The 17,246-nt window shown below is 48.6% G+C and overlaps 1 protein-coding gene across 1 annotated transcript; it reads left to right on the top strand.

Annotated features, from left to right (window-relative positions):
- The first annotated feature begins 6,388 nt into the window (after positions 1-6,388).
- Positions 6,389-15,962, top strand: Hoxc13 (homeobox C13). Its single transcript, XM_004872775.3, has 2 exons — positions 6,389-7,216; positions 12,795-15,962. The coding sequence occupies exons 1-2, from the start codon at positions 6,472-6,474 to the stop codon at positions 13,049-13,051; spliced, it is 1,002 nt and encodes a 333-aa protein (XP_004872832.1). The 5' UTR covers positions 6,389-6,471; the 3' UTR covers positions 13,052-15,962.
- Positions 15,963-17,246: the final 1,284 nt, after the last annotated feature.

The following is a 17,246-nucleotide window of genomic DNA, read 5'->3' as shown; positions in this document are numbered from 1 at the left end:
CTACAAGTTATATCTTTCTAGGAAGATTTAATTAATCACCCACAGGAATTTTGTCCCAGGTGCCCAGACACAAGATATCTTTTGTCTTTTTGCATCATAGATCCCAATCAAGGCTGGTAATTTTAGAGAAAAGTGTTTCTTTACCCTTTAAATTGAGCTTTCCCCTTTTTAGAGATGGGAAGATTAAATTTTTTTGATGAGATGTCTTTTGAAAGTCTCTTAATTTCTTATGTTTTGCTTGCTTGATTATTTTCAGATAGAATGCTGAAAGTGTCTGGTCACAGGGAGAACTAGGATGTAATCCATTCAGAGTGTAGTTTCCCCTCTTCCTCGCAGTAAAATATACATACTGCTTTCACATCCTAGGAACCCACTAAATTCTTTTTCCCACATCACGGTAGCATTCAGGGGAGCCCTGGCCTCATTAGAGACAAAATGCTCAGCCCTTCAGCTCTGCCTTTTATAGTTAGCCACTCTTTGGGACAGGTTAAACAGTCCACCTTCACTCAGAAGAAAGCTGTATTGAGGTTCACAACTCCTCTTTGCTCTAAGAAAAATGTTATTTTTCATATCTTATTTTAAAGTAACTGGAGATCTTTTTAAAAAATAAAGTGACTGGTCTACCTCCCTTCTAGAAGCTCCAAACCTAAACTTTAAAAGATGGAGGAAATGATCGAAAGTGATAAATACCTTTTCCAGGCATTTCAGCTTGTGGGCTTTCTGACCAAAAGGCCCCTTTGTTAGATCTCTGCAAGGAAGCCAAATCCAGCCCCCAGCAAACACTCCTCCACCTCTCCCCCCCCCCCCAGATCCCTCTCTAACTTGAAAATGAACTTGGACTTCCCTCTCAGACAGGTCCTAAAACCAGGAGAGATTTTATTTGTCTGTTTCTGAAGGGCTTCCTAAGAGGGGGAGGTGTTGGGGGGAGGGGAGGGGTCCACAGGACACTTTTCTGCCACAGAGGATAGAGTGGGAAGCTCTGGGGAAGCCAAAAGGGGGAGGAGATACTTTGTTAATTTCTTAACTCTGCTTTTATTCCCTGAACTTCTTTTGTCAAAAGGGGAAGGCAAGTGACAGGCTGAGATGCTGCCTGCCCCAACAGAAAAGGGAGTTGGAGGGATGAGGACTTGAAGGACTGGGGAAGGAGTCCAAGGGAAGAGTTAGGAAGGGACTCTGATGAGCTTGATGGGGCTAGGAGTGCAGGGAAACTGGAAGAGAGGGGGCTGGAGCTGGGGACTCTCGAGGCCACTGGAAGAGGCTTCTTGACAGTTTCCCTATGGAAGGGGCCACCTGATGTCCCTGACCAAACCCAGGGCACCACCAGGCAGAGTCTGCATTGGGGAGAGGCTATGAAGAAGAATCCAGGGGCCAGGGATTTAGCTCAGTGGCACTGCGCCTACCTCGCAAGCACAAGGTCCTGAGTTGGATCCCCGGTACCAGAGGAAGAATCCAGGGAAAGACCGCTAATAGTCTAGGCCTGAACCCCTGTGTGGAAGCAGAATCAAAAGGAAACATTTGGGATGGCCCCAAACCTGAACCAGCGCTGCTAGTCCTAATTAGGCATATAGAGAAGTAGATTCCCTGATATCTAAGTGAAGGAAGAAAGTGGGGCTTGGAGAGGGGGCAAGTTTAGGTTTGAGAGTAGAAAATTATAAAATAAGGAGCAAGGTGATGCCTCAGCCACTGGTCCCATCTCTCCTCAAGTTGGGTCTCAGGGTAGGAGAATAATACAGTGGAAGATTCGAGGATGCCGACATTGTCCAGGAGGTGAGTTACCGGACTGGGAGAAGAGGCCAGTGGCCCTCCCCTGAGGCTGGGCTGTGGGGATGGAGAGGCCAGAGTAGAGCAGGTTGGGGGGGGGGGGATCCAGGATCCTGGGAGATGGCATCTGTATCTGTACACTCTTTAGGGACCCCCAACCTTCCCAAAGGAGGACGAAGAGAGGGGCCAATGCTTGAGCTCTGGAACACCAAGTGCAGCCACTTTCTTTCCTTCTCCCCCAGTCTCACTGTTGGCAGAATTTCTCCCCAGGTGTGCGGGAGGGTTTCCCCGCTCAGACACAAAACTCAAAGGTGCCCCTCATAGAAATTTTCTGAACACCCGAACACCCCCCCATCCCCACCCCCACCCCGCTCCCTTCTGCAAGTGGCCTCTCAATTGCAAACATTCCTTTCTTGCCTAAATAGCTCAGGTCCTATGTCTTCTGTCTTGCACAAATCTCCTCTTCCAGCCCACAGCCAGGAATCTGGGCAGAAAAGAGCCCCCCAAACTCTACTCTGGCTCTAGGAGGCCCCAAGTCTGGGCCAGGATCCAGACCCCATGGTGATGAGGCTCTTTGTTCTCCTACAGTCTCAATCCACCCCCTCCTTTTTTAAACTGGAATTTCTCCCATAAAAAAAGGAGCTTCAGAGCTTCAGTTGATCCTTTTTCTTCCTTCCTTTTTTTTTTTTTTTTTCTTTTTGCTGGAAAATATGGAGGAAGCAGAAAAAGAAGCAGAGAGAAAAATTAACTGATGCCTAATTTCCAGAGAAGGAAATCTGGGCTTTGGATAAGGCTAACACTAACCTTCTTTCTTTCATTCTTCTTCCTACCCTAGAATCCAAGCTACACCCTGTGTGTGCACCAGGCTTGCCACCTCATGCTGCAAATACTAAGTTACACCTCTGATTTTGTCTTTGATGCAGTGGGTCAGGAATTCCATCCCCCAGCTTTAGAAAGACATAGATATATCTGCCCCTTGGTTTCTGGGTGATGTCTTTGTAAGTAGAGAGTAGGATGAACATGTAAGTTAAGTGTGCAAACAGATAAGAGATAAGCAGACCTGGGCCGGGGATTTAGCTCAGTGGTTTCGCTGCCTGCTGCGCAAGCACAAGGACCCACGTTCGATCCCCGGTACCAAAAAAAAAAAAAAGAGAGACAAGCAGAACTTTATTTGTATGTAGAGGATTTAGATGTAGAGCTTCATGAACACATTTAGGGTGTGTGCACCGGGACATGTGTTGGAACAGTGCGTGTATCCTGACCACATCCCTAAACTTACAGGCACGAGTGTCCGAATGTGTGAGTGTGTGCGCGCGCGCGCACACACTCACACTTCCAATGGAAAAAGTACATTAAATATGTCTTTCATGTGCTGGATGAGTTGAACTTAGCTGTGAACTTGATGCATCAGATGAAGCTATGGGTAGAGTGGCTTCCACAGATCAGATATCTTTCTGAAAAAACAACCTAGAGCACAGCCAGAGATTCCCGATGAGGCTTGGGCCGTTTTCCATTTTCCTCTCATATATTTATTTAAATGCTCTTTTTTCTCCCCAGACCAACAGCTCAGCTAGAGACTGGGGAAATCACATTTCTTCTCATTCCTCTTGACTTTCCCTAAATTTCTTCCACAGTCAAGCCCATGCCCATGTCCTAGCCCCCAAGCCGGGAGGGTAGAGGTGTGTGGCCTTGGGCTTGGGGGGTGGGGGCGGTGCGGTGAGGATTCCAGCGGAAGGTTTCAGCGCCCTGATTTCTAGGGTGGAGTTGCCTCCGAGATGTAATTACTAGGTTTCCAGTGATGCATATTCTCCTGGAGTGTTTAATTTGATTTTGTGTCTCAGTGAGATCCACATGTTTTGGGGGAGGGGGAAAAGAGACCCCAGGCTTAAAGTTAATTAGCCAGCAAGGCTTTACTTTCTGCCGCTGGCCCGCAGGCTCAAGGCCGTGCCTCCCTCGCGGTTCCCGGAGCGCCCCAGTCGTGACGCCTGGGTTTGTACGCACCAAGGTCTTGGGGAACCAAGCAAAGATGGGGAGGGGACGGTCCTAGCCTGTCTGCGACTTCAACAGTAGCTTTTAGTTCTTTTTCCCCTGAATTTAACCCCTCAGCCCAGCCCTTCCACTCTCCCAGGGCTTTGGGGGGCCTACATCTTCACTTGGTTTTCCTGATGATGGCGATTTGGTTTTTTCTCTTTCCTGTCGCCCCTAAATTTTGGCCTCATAGTGTCGCTAATAAACAGAACTGTAAAGTTGCCGGGTTAATTAAATCTATATCTCACTGCAATAGGAATAGTTAATGCCCTTATATAACCCTGAAAAGAACATGCCATTAATTTTATTTAGTGCTGGGCTGTCCTGTACCCAGATCCTTCCCGCCATTCTGGCCCCTATTTCCAAAGTCTGGAGACGTGCCTGTGTGTGCTGCACGGCGGCTTCTGCTGTAAGGCAGGACCAGGGAGCGAGCCCCAAAAGTGGGGCAGGTGCTTCAGGCCCTTTGTTTCTCCTGGCAGCCCCACGGAGCTGGGTCCACAGTGCCCTAGCGCCCCGGTTCTCCACGGGGCTCGGCAGTTCACAGAAAGGGAAGCGAGGGCCTCTGCACCACCTCTACCACCCGAGGCGACCTCCCCATCCACCCACCCCTACCCCAGACAAGCCTTGGGCCAGGGGCCAAGGTCACAGGACCCAGTCTAGACGGTCAGGCTATATTTGCTCTCCTCATTTTACCTTGACCTTGGACTCCAACCTCGGTAGAGCCACTTTTCCAGCGGAGCAGACACCAGCCAAACCCTACCTTCCCCTTGGCTTATCTCTCCTCTGCCCACCACAATGGCCCTCAATACTTAAGCAAGCTGGCCTGCATATGCTTCCAATCTCTTTCTGTTGTGTTTTTCCTCCTCTTGCCAGCCCAGCCCCAAGTTTGCTTTCTGAATTCTGAGCTGACTCTTCTGGATGAAGGACACGCTGAAAGAATTGCGTTTCTTACCCTAACTCACCTACGACTGGGCGATCTCAACCGTCAAACACCGCCTTGTCCTCCAGGGTGGAGGGTGGCTGCTCTGGGGTCTCTGCACAGACCTGGCCACTGCTCTCAGGTTTGAGGGGTCCAGTGGGGTACAGCTTGGCGGGGTGGCCTACTGCCTACCTGTGCGAACGTGAGCACCCAGCATTTAAAAACCCGTGGCAGAAGCAGGAAGAAGGGAGTCCTAGTCCCTCTCTCTCCCCTCTTTTATTTCCCCCCTCTCTTTATTACCTCTTCTTCTCAGGGAGGCCCTGTGCTGAAAGGGAACTTGGCTCAAGTCCACGAAGATGCTCCCCCAAAGGCGTGACTATTGAGGTCCTGGAAAAGAAGGGGGGTTAGGAGGAAAGATTTTTAAAAACCAGTAAATTGGTCTTTATTTTTCTTTGAAATAGGGGGCAGTTTTAGCACATGAAAATATTTTGCGCTAAAACGGAGTGCCTCTGAGAAAAACCGTGGAAGTTAGAGAGGTTGTTCAACTGGGAACTGCGTCGGAGGCGGGTCCTGCAGGACTGAAGTCAGACCTCCGGGTGGCCCAAGGTTGCACGTGGGAGCGACCTCTCCAAGGGACAGCGTCATTCTTCCCTATTTTCCACATTTCCTACTGAATACCTATACAAGAGGGTGCACTCTCAGTAGCATCGAAGACTTTTTGCTTTCCCCAGCGGAATCCTGCTTTCCTGTTGGGGGGGGGCACCTCACTCTCAGGCTTTTCTTTCTATTGCATGTTGAACTATCAGTATTGCCACCCCAATTCTCTCCTTTGATTCTTCCTCTATTTCTCCCTGAGCGTACATTCCATCGCTGCTCGATCCCCATCCCCTCCACCCCAGTGACGAACTCTGTGCTTACGGGCTATCACATCTCCCCAGTTCTCTCGCTACCAGCAAGGAGAGGAGAGGGTCTTTTTCAGACCACTGAGGCTTTGGGGAAAGTGGTGACGATCGGGAATGGAACGTCGCGGCATCAAAGGCTTGCAGCAAGGCGTCGTGGGGTTCTTTCCAACCGTGAGTTGGAGCGAAGCCTGCCGGAGCTGGAATCGATCTTGCCTGGTTTCTAGTTTCTTCATTTATTATTATTTTTAAATCCAGTTTCGTCCCTACTCTTAGCTCCAAGCCCCGGTCTGAAGACTTAGGCAATCAAAGCGATCGGTTTGAGGATAGCGTTCTGTCTCCCTGGTGCACATCCTGAACTTAGGGGGAGGCGCCCAGGAACAGTCCTCTCCTCCCCAGTGCCCTTTGCGTCGGCCAAATTCAGCCTCCCCCCCCCCCTCCCCGGCCTGCCAGGGGGGCGTCGCCCTGTCCCTTTAAAGGTCCAGGCTCCCTCCTTCTTTCCCCCTCCTGAGAGCCAATCAGCTAAGACCTCATTTCTTTTCTCCCCACCCCACCTCCACCGGAGGGAACCCCAGCAGACCCCGCCAGGGTATCACGTGCGCTGACCGCCATCACGTGGCCGCAGGAGGCGTGCTCAGCCGAGGTGGGCGGGAGCCGGAGGATTTCTTAATGAAGTGTCTCCGCATGCGTAGAGGGACAGTGTGGAGGGAGGTAGAAGCACCCGGAGGAGGAGGGGGAGGAGGGGAGGGGTGGGGAGGGAAGGGAGGAGGGATGGGGGAGGGAAAAAGGGAGCGAGGTGAGGTGTCTCCCTAGCTCGCAGCCTCTGGCAAGTGGAGTTTTTAAAAAGCTCGAGCAGATCATGTCATGACGACTTCGCTGCTCCTGCATCCGCGCTGGCCGGAGAGCCTTATGTACGTCTATGAGGACAGCGCGGCGGAGAGCGGCGGCGGCGGCGGCGGCGGCGGCGGCGGCGGTGGCGGCGGTGGCGCGGGTGGAGCAGGGGGCGGCTGCAGCGGAGCGAGCCCCGGCAAAGCCCCGAGCATGGACGGTCTGGGCAGCAGCTGCCCGGCCAGCCACTGCCGCGACCTGCTTCCGCACGCAGTGCTGGGCCGCCCGCCGGCTTCTCTGGGCGCCCCTCAGGGCGCCGTCTACACGGACATCCCGGCCCCGGAGGCGGCGCGCCAATGTGCTCCGCCGCCGGCACCCCCCACCTCGTCCAGCGCCACCCTGGGCTACGGCTACCCATTCGGTGGCAGCTACTATGGCTGCCGCCTGTCGCACAACGTGAACCTGCAGCAGAAGCCTTGCGCTTACCACCCGGGCGATAAGTACCCGGAGCCGTCGGGCGCCCTGCCCGGTGACGACCTGTCCTCCCGGGCCAAGGAGTTCGCCTTCTACCCCAGCTTCGCCAGCTCCTACCAAGCGATGCCCGGCTACCTGGACGTGTCGGTGGTGCCCGGGATCAGCGGGCACCCAGAGCCGCGTCACGACGCGCTCATCCCTGTCGAAGGCTACCAGCACTGGGCTCTCTCCAATGGCTGGGACAGTCAGGTGTACTGCTCCAAGGAGCAGTCTCAGTCCGCCCACCTCTGGAAGTCTCCCTTCCCAGGTAAGGAAGGGGCCCTAGCGCCGCCGCTGCTGGGGACCCCTCCCCGCCCTGCCTGCCCCGGGGCTCCGCGCCCCAGCCACCCCCGCCGTCTGGCCCCGGCGCGCCGGCTCGGCTAGGCTGTCGAAGGAGCCGGCCGGGCGAGCTGAGCTGAGGAATGCGAATGCGCTGGGGAAGAAATCTGCTCCGACACGTTCCTCAGAGCTGCCCGGTCGAGAGTGAAGCAATCACAGGCGCCCAAGCGCCCGGCCGCCGGCTCGGGCTCTGCTCTGGAGCGTGCCTTCTCCTCCCCCAGCCCGCTGCAGCCTCCAGCGGGGTTCCTGGTCCCTAAACCGGGTTCTGGCAGGGAATGGGAGTACGTTGGGTCTCCAGTGCCCTGGAATCAAGGACAAAACGCTCAACCCAATGAATAATTGGAGGAAAAAATATTTTTTAAAAACCCTTAACTTGTTTGCCTGAATTTTCAGGATCGTTCAGGCATTATTTTTCTAAAAAAATAGGGATATAACTTGCAGTTTGCAGACATGTAGGGCTTTTTTCCTTGATTTATTTTTAAAATTCAGCCGAATGTTCTGATTGTTTAGGGAGAAGAGCTATAATTTCGGGAGAGGGAGTGGAGAGAAGAGGGCACGAACCCCTCTCCTGGGATATAAAATTTTCTTTACCTCTCTGGTACACTGAGCTCAAATACTATGAATGTTTCCACTGACAACTCCCCATAAAGTGGTGGAGAGTCATTTACCATGCCCCAGAGAGAGAAAAGAGGCCTGGGATAAATGGTGGAGAAAAGAGACTTGTGAAAATCTGGGATCCAGGGTACTGGCTGGACTCCTAGGTCTTATCTGGCTGCGTATGGGAAGGGAGAATTCTCTGATGTCCTTTTCCTTTTCCAGTGGAGGCTATCTTCATAGGAAAGCAACTCTTACCCTCCCAAGAGGAGAAAGACCAGTCCCAAGTTTCCCAAAATCACATCAGGAGCTTTAGATTTTGCTCTACTTGAAAAATAAGAATTTCTCTGGATCTAGATAATTCCATATTTGAGGCTGCTCTTCGTGTAAATGGAGCTCAGTGGGAGATGGTCCTCCCTTCTGAAGCCTATGGGGGGGGCAGAGCAGCCATAGACATCTTACCATACCACCCAGAGGATCCCCCAGCATGCAGGCCCAGGGATGATTTCATTAGAAAGTATAGACCCCAAGACTCCCTAAAGGTGGGCCTGAAATTCCTCTGCATCTGGGATTGGAAACAGAGGTAGGCAGTGAAGAATCACTGAATAAGGGTTGGGGAGGTGGCTCAGTGGTAGAGGGCTTTCCTAACAGACATAAGGCCCTGGGTTCAATCCCTAGTACTGCCAAAAAAGTGCTTAGATATTGTTAATGTAGTAAATAACATTCTTGTAGACATTATGACATTACTTAGGATAACACAACTCAATACCAGCTTGGACTCAACACAAGGCATTCCATTTCTGATTGCCAGCATTGATGATAATAACATTGTAGTATATGGTATCACGCGTCACCTCTGAATTGGCTGTAAGATTGTTATTAGCCACCTAATATGAAACACATAATACATTTCTAGAAGATAGTTTGCATGTAGATATACTATAGAGAGCCTGCCCTTTATTTCTTTATCTCACCAAAACAAAAAGTCTCTTAGGAGATGAGGGTCCAGCAGGAATTCCTGGGGCAGTGGAGCTCATGGTTTATGCCAAGGGGCTCATGGGCAGGGAGCAGGTGCCCACCAGGCCCACTGTGGTCAGGAGCAGAGGCCCACAACAATGGGCAAAGGTTTAGAGTGAAGAGGTGAAAGAGAAAAATGCTCCAGTATCTCAGTAAGGGTAAGATTGGAGAGAAGCTCAGAAATATCTTTAAGCAAAGCAAACATTTCAAAGGCTTTTACAAGAAAAAAAACTTCATTTAAAATAAACATGTTTTGATCACAGCCTCCTAGAGAAAAATATCTTTGAAATTTAAAAAATATAGCCCAATTGAGATTTAATACACTTACAAATTATGGCATGGAATTGAATATAAAACCCAGCTTGCCTCAGCAGCTTTGTGCTCACACCCTGTCTGTGTGGAAATAGAGCCGGACTGTTGTATCTCTGTGAGTACAGAGGTCCAAACAAGAGGCAGATGAAAAAGAAATTATCTTCAGACACCCTCCATCTTTCTACCCACACAGATCTTTTAGAAGTAGTGAGATTTCCAGATAACTCTGTCTATGCAATTATGGTTTGGTCGGCAACATCTAGGCATAAACACCACTGTCTCTCTTCAATGCCTCTGGCTCTGAGAAACCTCATCTACGGCAGTCTGGGCTGGTGTGAGAGATGGAGGCAATTGTTCAGAAAGATCCAGATAATTAGGGATGAGATCTGTTGTGGCTTCCTTCTTCTCCCAATTATATAGACCCTTGCTTCATTACTCTCTTTTTTTTCCCTTCCTTTCAATAGTGAGTATACACTTTTCTTTCTTTCTTTCTTTCTTTCTTTCTTTCTTTCTTTCTTTCTTTCTCTCTCTCTCTTTCTTCTTCCTTTCTTTTCTCTTTCTTTCTTTCTTTCTGATACAAAATTTCCAAGAGAGAATTAAGGAGGAGAGACAAAAAGAGATGGGGTTGAAGGTGAAAAATAGAGAAAACAATAGAGCATTTGGGATAAGAAGAGGAGCTAGCAGGATTTCTATCTGGACAAGATACTCTTCAGAGCCCAGAGCCTGCTTTTAAGGGTAGGTAATCAGGAGTGGGTGGACTGTGGGAACCTGTACACAGAAAGTCCCCTGAAGTCCCAAGAGAAAGCTGCAGCTGAGCATTGATCTGATTTTTATTCTTTATCGAAGGTGTTGATTATGCCCCTAGGTATAAAGTGGTTGGTGTATGTGATCTGGAAGAGACTAGGGGAGGGGTGATTGTGAAATTAATAGCCAAGTCTGTGCTCATTTTAGGCAGTGTAGACACAGCTCGAGGTGTCAGATGTTCTCACATCTGTAGCTCCCACTTCCTTTCCATAGGCAGCGGACAGTGAAAGGGGGCTTCTTTCAGGAGGCAAGACTGGAGTTATCTCCAGAGGAGGTCAGAACAATCTGCAATTTGGTCTAATCCAGGAAACTTAGCCAAATCAGTCCTTGACATCCTGTAGAGAAAAATAATCAGTTCAGACCAGTTGCCTACTTCTTAAACTGATCTTTTAGGATTGTGTTTATTAAACATCATTGGGAATTTAGAATTGGAGTTTAGGGCACTGAAATTGTTTTGCTTTTTTTTTTTTTGGTACCGGGGATCCAACTCTGGTCCTTGCGCTTATGCAGCAGGCAGCGAAACCACTGAGCTAAATCCCCAGCCCCAAGGGCATTGAAATTGAATAAGTAATTATTAAAGTTTACAGAAAGTGAGGTTGAAAAAGAAACTCAGGGACAAATACGTGGTTAATTCAGAAACTAGTCTCTTTTTCTCATCAGGGAAAAAGAGATGTTTCAAAGCTAGGTTGTTTTAGGTGGCCTATTTCCATTTTCAAATATATTGTAAAATTATTTTAAGAGCTAGAAAAGTGTGCATTTAAAATATTGTTCTGTTGTTTAAGGTATTTTACCCACTCTGGGCCTCTGATTCCAGAATTTGTAAAATGGGTTTAATAGAATAAACCTGAAAAAATGTTCGGAGGACTTAAAAACAAAACCAAAAACTCAAGGTGTCACAACTCACCCCATTCATTTTTCTTGTCCTTGAATCATCAGTTTCCCCAACCATGGTAATATCTATAAGAATAAAACAATTTGAGAACTGAAAGATTTTTTTAAACTTACCTTGTACAGAAACTGTTTTTTAGTCCAAATGATCTTGTCTGTTAAAGTTAAGGTGTTTTGTTTTTCAGATTAAAAAAAAAAACTTGGCTCATTTACACAAAAGCAGAGAAAAATGACAAGCTGGACAGTTTTCCTGAGAAAAAATTACCATGAAGACAGCCAAAGCAGGCCATTGGACACCCTCCTTGGTCCCATATTTTTTTTCTAAGTGCTGTTTCCCCTTATATTTGATTGTGGCCTCTTCTGTCTCCATCCTTCATCCTGCAGACCCAACGGGAATTGGTATAAGGAAGGTGTTTTGTGAGAGTGAGGTGTGATGAAGCATTTCAGAGGAAAGTGGTATCTCACTCTGGCCTATGTTTCCAGTGTCAGAGAACAGTATGATTGAAGAGGAAACCCCAGCTATCCAGTCCCTTTCAATAGGTTCTGCCTGATGAAGTCTAACAGTTTACATGGGAAAAATTAAGGACTGTTGTTTGATAATCTCCTTCATTACCACTTCCCCTTGAAAGTGTTACTATGACCTTTTACTGCCAGGGTTGAGGGTGGGGAGTGGAAGATGGGAATGAATCACATATATTATTTTTAGTTCCTGTGAAATTCTCAGTCTGAAGAAACTGAACTGATAATTCTTGACATGACAAGGTTTGGGTTTCGGGTTAGGGTTGGTGCATAGATAGTTTTCTTCATCCTTGAAGGAAGGGAATGGGTGAGGGGTTGGAATAGAATTTGCTACATTTTTGGGGGACCTGGGTGTGAATCCCCTGCTTACAGGGGTCTGATTTCCTATGTTTCAAGGCAGAACCTCCCAACTTGGGTATAATTCACAACATTGAGCCCCCATTTCTAGAGCAATCAGCCTCCCAAGCAGGCTGTCTTTGCTTGGACATGTCCTTCCTTTCTTGTGTTGGTGCTTCAGGTCCCTAGTACAGGGCTAGTGCCCAAAAGCATGAGGACCCACTTGGTCTGTGCCCATTGAAGCTGACCTCTGCCTGCCCTGCCCTCTTTAAACATACTACAGGGCTCCTTCCTCAGACAATGGAGCAGAGTACAGGGTGATTGGCATCCAACTGAGCTCACTGCTGGAAGATGGGATTTTTCCAAATACCCAAAATCCTGCAGGCAAAGAAGGCCAGAGGAAATTTGGAAGATCCCCTCAAAGGGTCCAAGGTTCCTTATATGCCCTGTAGAGCCTCAGTGGAGACTGGGGGGAAAGGAAAAATCAGTGATACTGATCCTGTGTTTGTTTAAATAATAATGCTTTTGGGCCAGGGATTTAGCTCAGTGGTTCCACCACCTGCCTCGAAAGCAGAAGGACCCAAGTTCAATCCCTGGTACAAAAAAACCAAACCAAACCAAACCAAAACAAAAAACAGTAAAAAATAATGCTTTGTGGGCTGGGGATTTAGCTCAGTGGTTCTGTCGCCTGCCTTGCAAGCACAAGGACCCGAGTTCCATCCCCCGGTACCAAAAAAAAAAAAGATACTTTATTCATCGTGGTGTTTTTTTTTTTTTTTGGCATTCCATTTGATTTTTTAAAAATTGCATCAAAATACTATCTTGATTAGTTTTGGGAGCCCTTTTCCAGCGACCTCCCTATTTGTGGCCCTGCTAATAACTGAGGTGCAAAGGATTAGAGGGCTTCATCAGGCAGAGAAATCCGCCAGCACCCTTTGAGTGGATGCTGAAATCCTGCGCCTAGGCAGTCTCGCGGCTCCTACCGGGTCCAGCCTCACACCTCACTTCCTCCCGCCCGCCTTCTCTCTCCTCCCTAGACGTGGTTCCCCTACAGCCCGAGGTGAGCAGCTACCGGCGCGGGCGCAAGAAACGTGTGCCCTACACTAAGGTGCAGCTGAAGGAGCTAGAGAAGGAGTACGCGGCCAGCAAGTTCATCACCAAAGAGAAGCGCCGGCGCATCTCGGCCACCACGAACCTCTCCGAGCGCCAAGTCACCATCTGGTTCCAGAACCGGCGGGTGAAAGAGAAGAAGGTGGTCAGCAAATCGAAAGCACCTCATCTTCACTCCACCTGACCTGACCGCCCACCAGGCCGCCCACCCCGTCTATTTATGTCTCCGCTTTGTACCATAACCGAACCCACTGAAGGACGAAGGACCTGCGCCCGGTGCAGAAAGTATTTAATTTTGACGAGAAAGAGGAACCGCGCGCTGGGTGGCAGAGTCTTGAGGCAGCGCTGGGCCTTACCCTACTCCCTTTCCCATCCCCACCTCCACCCCCATCCAGATGGTGCCCACAGGATTTCAGCAGCTTTGGAGGTGGGTCTGGGTGGGTTGTGGGTGGAAGGCTGTTGGCCTCTACTCCTCTTGGCCCTCGCTCCTGCTCCCGGCCTCACCAAAAAGCCGAGTGTCAGCGGAGAGCCCAGTCATTCCAACCAAAGCTGGGTTGGGAGATCCCGAATGACCTTGCCCCTCTCTATGCCCAGGATGGTGGATGACTTTCCTGAAGGGTGCAGCTTGGGCGCAGGATCCGGTGAGCTCATACTCTCCTTCCAGTACCTCCTTGTCTCCATTCCTCCCACACTCCATAGGCAAGATTTTCCAGTTATGATTTTCTGTGCATATTTTTAAGTCATGTTAATATTAATGATAATTATTAGGGACTTGGCAGCGTGATTGGAGTACAGACCATGCTTGGAGATTGTACGTTTTCTTTCTTTTGTGTTTCAACAAAAGCTGGAGCTGGTGCAGCCCTTTGCTCAACCCTGACCCAAAAATAATTTCTCAAAGCTGTCTTTGCCCTTCCCTGCTCTGCATTCTCAGTCACGTGGAAATCCAAGAAGGACAAAAACTCCAACCACTCTGCTAAATGCAGCTTACCTCTCCTCTCCCCTAGTGAGGCTTGTAATTAGGCCAAGCTCAAAAGCAGAACTTTTTCTCAAGCATAAATTTCTCTTCCCAGGGGATGGAGAGTAGGTGCCACAGCAGAGTTCCTCTCCAGCCACCAGTCCATCAAACCAATACCTTGGGAGAGGTTTCACACTTTCATTTCTACTGATTTCCCAAGGAAAGCTAAAGGAGCTAGCCTAGGAGGCTAAAATAACTGGCCCCCAATTAGCTGCCTAAATGTAGATGCTGCCTAACGTTACCCTCCTTGAAAGCCAACTTGGTGCTGTGGGAGTCCTCCTTACCTCCTCCCTTCCCACTGGCACATTACAAAACAGTGTTCTTTTCAAATGTCCATCAGAAATAGGCTCTTTTTTTTTTTAATGTTGTGTATCTGTATATAGTATTGTGATGTCTGGGTGACAATGTACTGAATGCAAAAACAACCCACAAACCTGTTTTTAAAATAAAATATCTTTTTTTTTTTTGGCCTTGATTTTATTGCTCAGATTCCTTCTGAAGCCCCTTCTGTCTACTGGCCCTTCAGGTCAGCCTACCATATCTATGGATGTCCTGACTTAGCCAGAATGGGCAGGGGGAAGCGTATAGACATCATCCCTAGCTTGGCAGATCGCCAACCTATATTTTGCTACACTTAAGTTTTTGAGCTATTTTGGTTGTCTATGCTATCTAGACAAAAGGAAACTTCCTATCCTGATCCCCAATTTAGAGGATCTTATGTTGAGGGTGGGAAAGATGCGATCTGCAATTGAGAAGCCCAAGAAGTAGGTAAGTGAGAAAAAGACATTGCTGCCCACTTCCATTAATAGCTGGGACTCAGGGTTGGGGATAGAGCTCAGTGGTAGAGTGCTTGTCTGCCTTGCACAGGGTCCTGGCTTTGATCCCAGCAACACACACACACACACACACACACACACACACACCAGTTGGGGCTCAGATCTGGTTCTGAGTGCTAAGAAGGCAGCACCCCAGCAGCTAGGAGCAGAGTGGGGCAGGGGTGCCAACAGAGGTGGTGGGAAGCTACCATTAGGCCTCTGGAGTCCTACTGCTCCCAGAGGTTCCCAAATCTCTGGCCACTTCAGGGCTGCAGTTGGGGTTGGAATGGGGATTATACAGCCTGCCAGGGGCAGCTTTGAGCTCAACTTTCCCTGGCTATACTATTTTCTTCCCCTTAACCTGTGCAGAGGGGTTGTGATGCTAGTACTCTTTGGGCCCCTAGTTTGCCAAGCCAGCACTGCTTTCACTCTTTAACATTCCTGGGAACCCCATTCTTCCAGGCAATCAGGAACCTTGTAGGTGCTGCCACTAATTTGTTTTGCTTGTCGCGCCTCTGTGCCTATCTCCCTATCTGGCAGAGTTAATGAGATCGTTAAGTTGTCAGGTTAAGAGACTTTTAAAAAGCAATATAGCCTAAAACAATGTTATCTCAGATTAAATCTTTACTGCAGCAATTTTTATTTATATATAATATTTTTCCTCTCATGAGACACTGAAAGACTGGAGGCGGAGGCATCAGGTTGGAAATCAGAGTTCTCTGTCTTTCTCTTTGCCTGATGGGGCTGAAGCTTCTAAAATTTCATTAAATGTTTGTGAGGATGAAACTCTCTCTCTCTCTCCCTCTCTCTCTCTCACACACACACACACACAGAGTCTAAAAGACAAAGAGCCTGAGCCTGACAATTCACCCTCCCCTTGTGGAGGCTCTGCTACTGTTGTGGCTGCCAGTTCTGCTGTAGTCAACAGGACTCTGGGTTGAGCACCAGAGAACCACACACTGGGCAGAGAGATCTGATAGGGAATAGATGAATTTCCAAGGAATAACATCCACTTTTAATTCCATCTCCCATCTATTCCCACCAACCACCCTCTCAGAAAACCCCTGGATCTCTCCAGATTTGGAGACTGAATATGTGTTTGGACAAGAATACTGGGGCTCTTTTGATATGGTCTCCAGTCCTCTTGACTGTTTAGGGTAGTCCCAAGACACAACTGTAGACACAGTGGAAGTTGGGGGCTCTGGATAAAGAAAAGTCTAAAGTTTTCTCAGAGATTCTTCCACTTCTGCATCTAAACCCACAATTAATCAAATTATTATGTCTTATCGGGGTATAGTTGTGTGTGCCTACAGTCCCAGGTGCTTGGGAAGCTGAAATAAGAGGATCACTTGAGTCCAGGGGTTTTGGCCCACTTGGGCAACACATGGAGATCCCTTCTTTAAAAAAAAAATCAAATCTTCCCATACTGTGGAATCCATCCTAAGACCCTAGAAGGGCTGACAGAAAAGAACAGGAAAGCTTTGTGGGTTTATTTGGGGTGTACTGGGACACTGATGAAGCAAGGACTGCAGTTCCAGTGTGCCAGGGTGTGTAAGACTCTCTCAAGGACTGGATTAAACATACCCAGACTGATTTTGGAGGAGGATTATTGTGCCTGGATTAATTTTGGCTTTGGTGATGCATCTCTTATAAGAGCAAGCAAACACTGTGTGAGTGTGTGTGTGTGTGTGTGTTCTGGGAGGGCAAAGTTGAGAAATGTATTATTCTTTGCCTAATTGTGTTGGTTTCTTATCTTCCCAATATGAGTTGGTATTGTCATTAGGGGCTTTTCGAGATAGATATTCTTGTAAGGCAGGTGTGTGTGTGTGTGTGTGCGCGTGCACACATGTGTGTGTGTGGCCTTGAGCAATAGAGAATTTCTGTCTGTGTGTGTGCAAATGTATACATAAGAATGTTGTCAGCCTGGATACTCATCTCAGGGTGTAGAGCCAATTTTTCTCCTCTTTACTCATACCTTTAAGAGGTCATTCTCTCTGAGGCTGGTCTCTAGTGTTTGTGTTAGAGTAAGCTTTCATGAGGGCATAGGGGGTCACAGAGGTCTAAAAGACCATACACAGAAGTTTCCCTCTGAAAACTGACCGACCAAGGAACCGAGATTCTCCTGTTGTCTTTCTCATAGTCTGATGCCAGGGCTGAGTGGATAGGTGGGCTTACTCACAGTACCCTCCATATGAAGGTCACGCTCCCAGGCTGCCAGGACATGCTCAGCTAGATCTTTTTCTGAGTTTTGGGGGAGAAAATTTCTTCCCTGCCAATGTTAGTTTCAGACCCAGGGCCATCACTATATAGGCCATTCAGCTAGTAGTCCCTTCCCCGGAACCCACCTGAGGGAACAAGGTCAGCAGTTCTCTCGAAGATCCCTCCTGAGAGCTTCTTCTCCTGAATTTGATCCACAGGCAGCTGGGGCAGCAGTGGAGGGGAGGGGGCAGCAGACCAGTATGGGTGCTAGGCGCCGTCTCTCTAAAAGGCTCTCCTGTTGGAGCTGGGGTTCCTGCAGCAGCTCTCTTGCAGCGTCATCCTGTACAAAA

Source organism: Heterocephalus glaber, unplaced genomic scaffold (genome assembly GCF_053883595.1).
Source record: "Heterocephalus glaber isolate CG9 unplaced genomic scaffold, H.glaber_assembly_v1.0 deba00001060, whole genome shotgun sequence".
Classification (NCBI taxonomy): Eukaryota; Metazoa; Chordata; class Mammalia; order Rodentia; family Bathyergidae; genus Heterocephalus; species Heterocephalus glaber.
This window is presented reverse-complemented; position numbering and strand designations above follow the sequence as displayed.

Bases quoted from the DNA above. Each gene is read 5' to 3' on its own strand.
- Hoxc13 (XM_004872775.3), top strand. From the start codon at position 6,472: ATGACGACTTCGCTGCTCCTGCATCCGCGCTGGCCGGAGAGCCTTATG. The intron at 7,217-12,794 runs GTAAGGAAGGGG...TCTCCTCCCTAG, and splicing joins CTGGAAGTCTCCCTTCCCAG to ACGTGGTTCCCCTACAGCCC.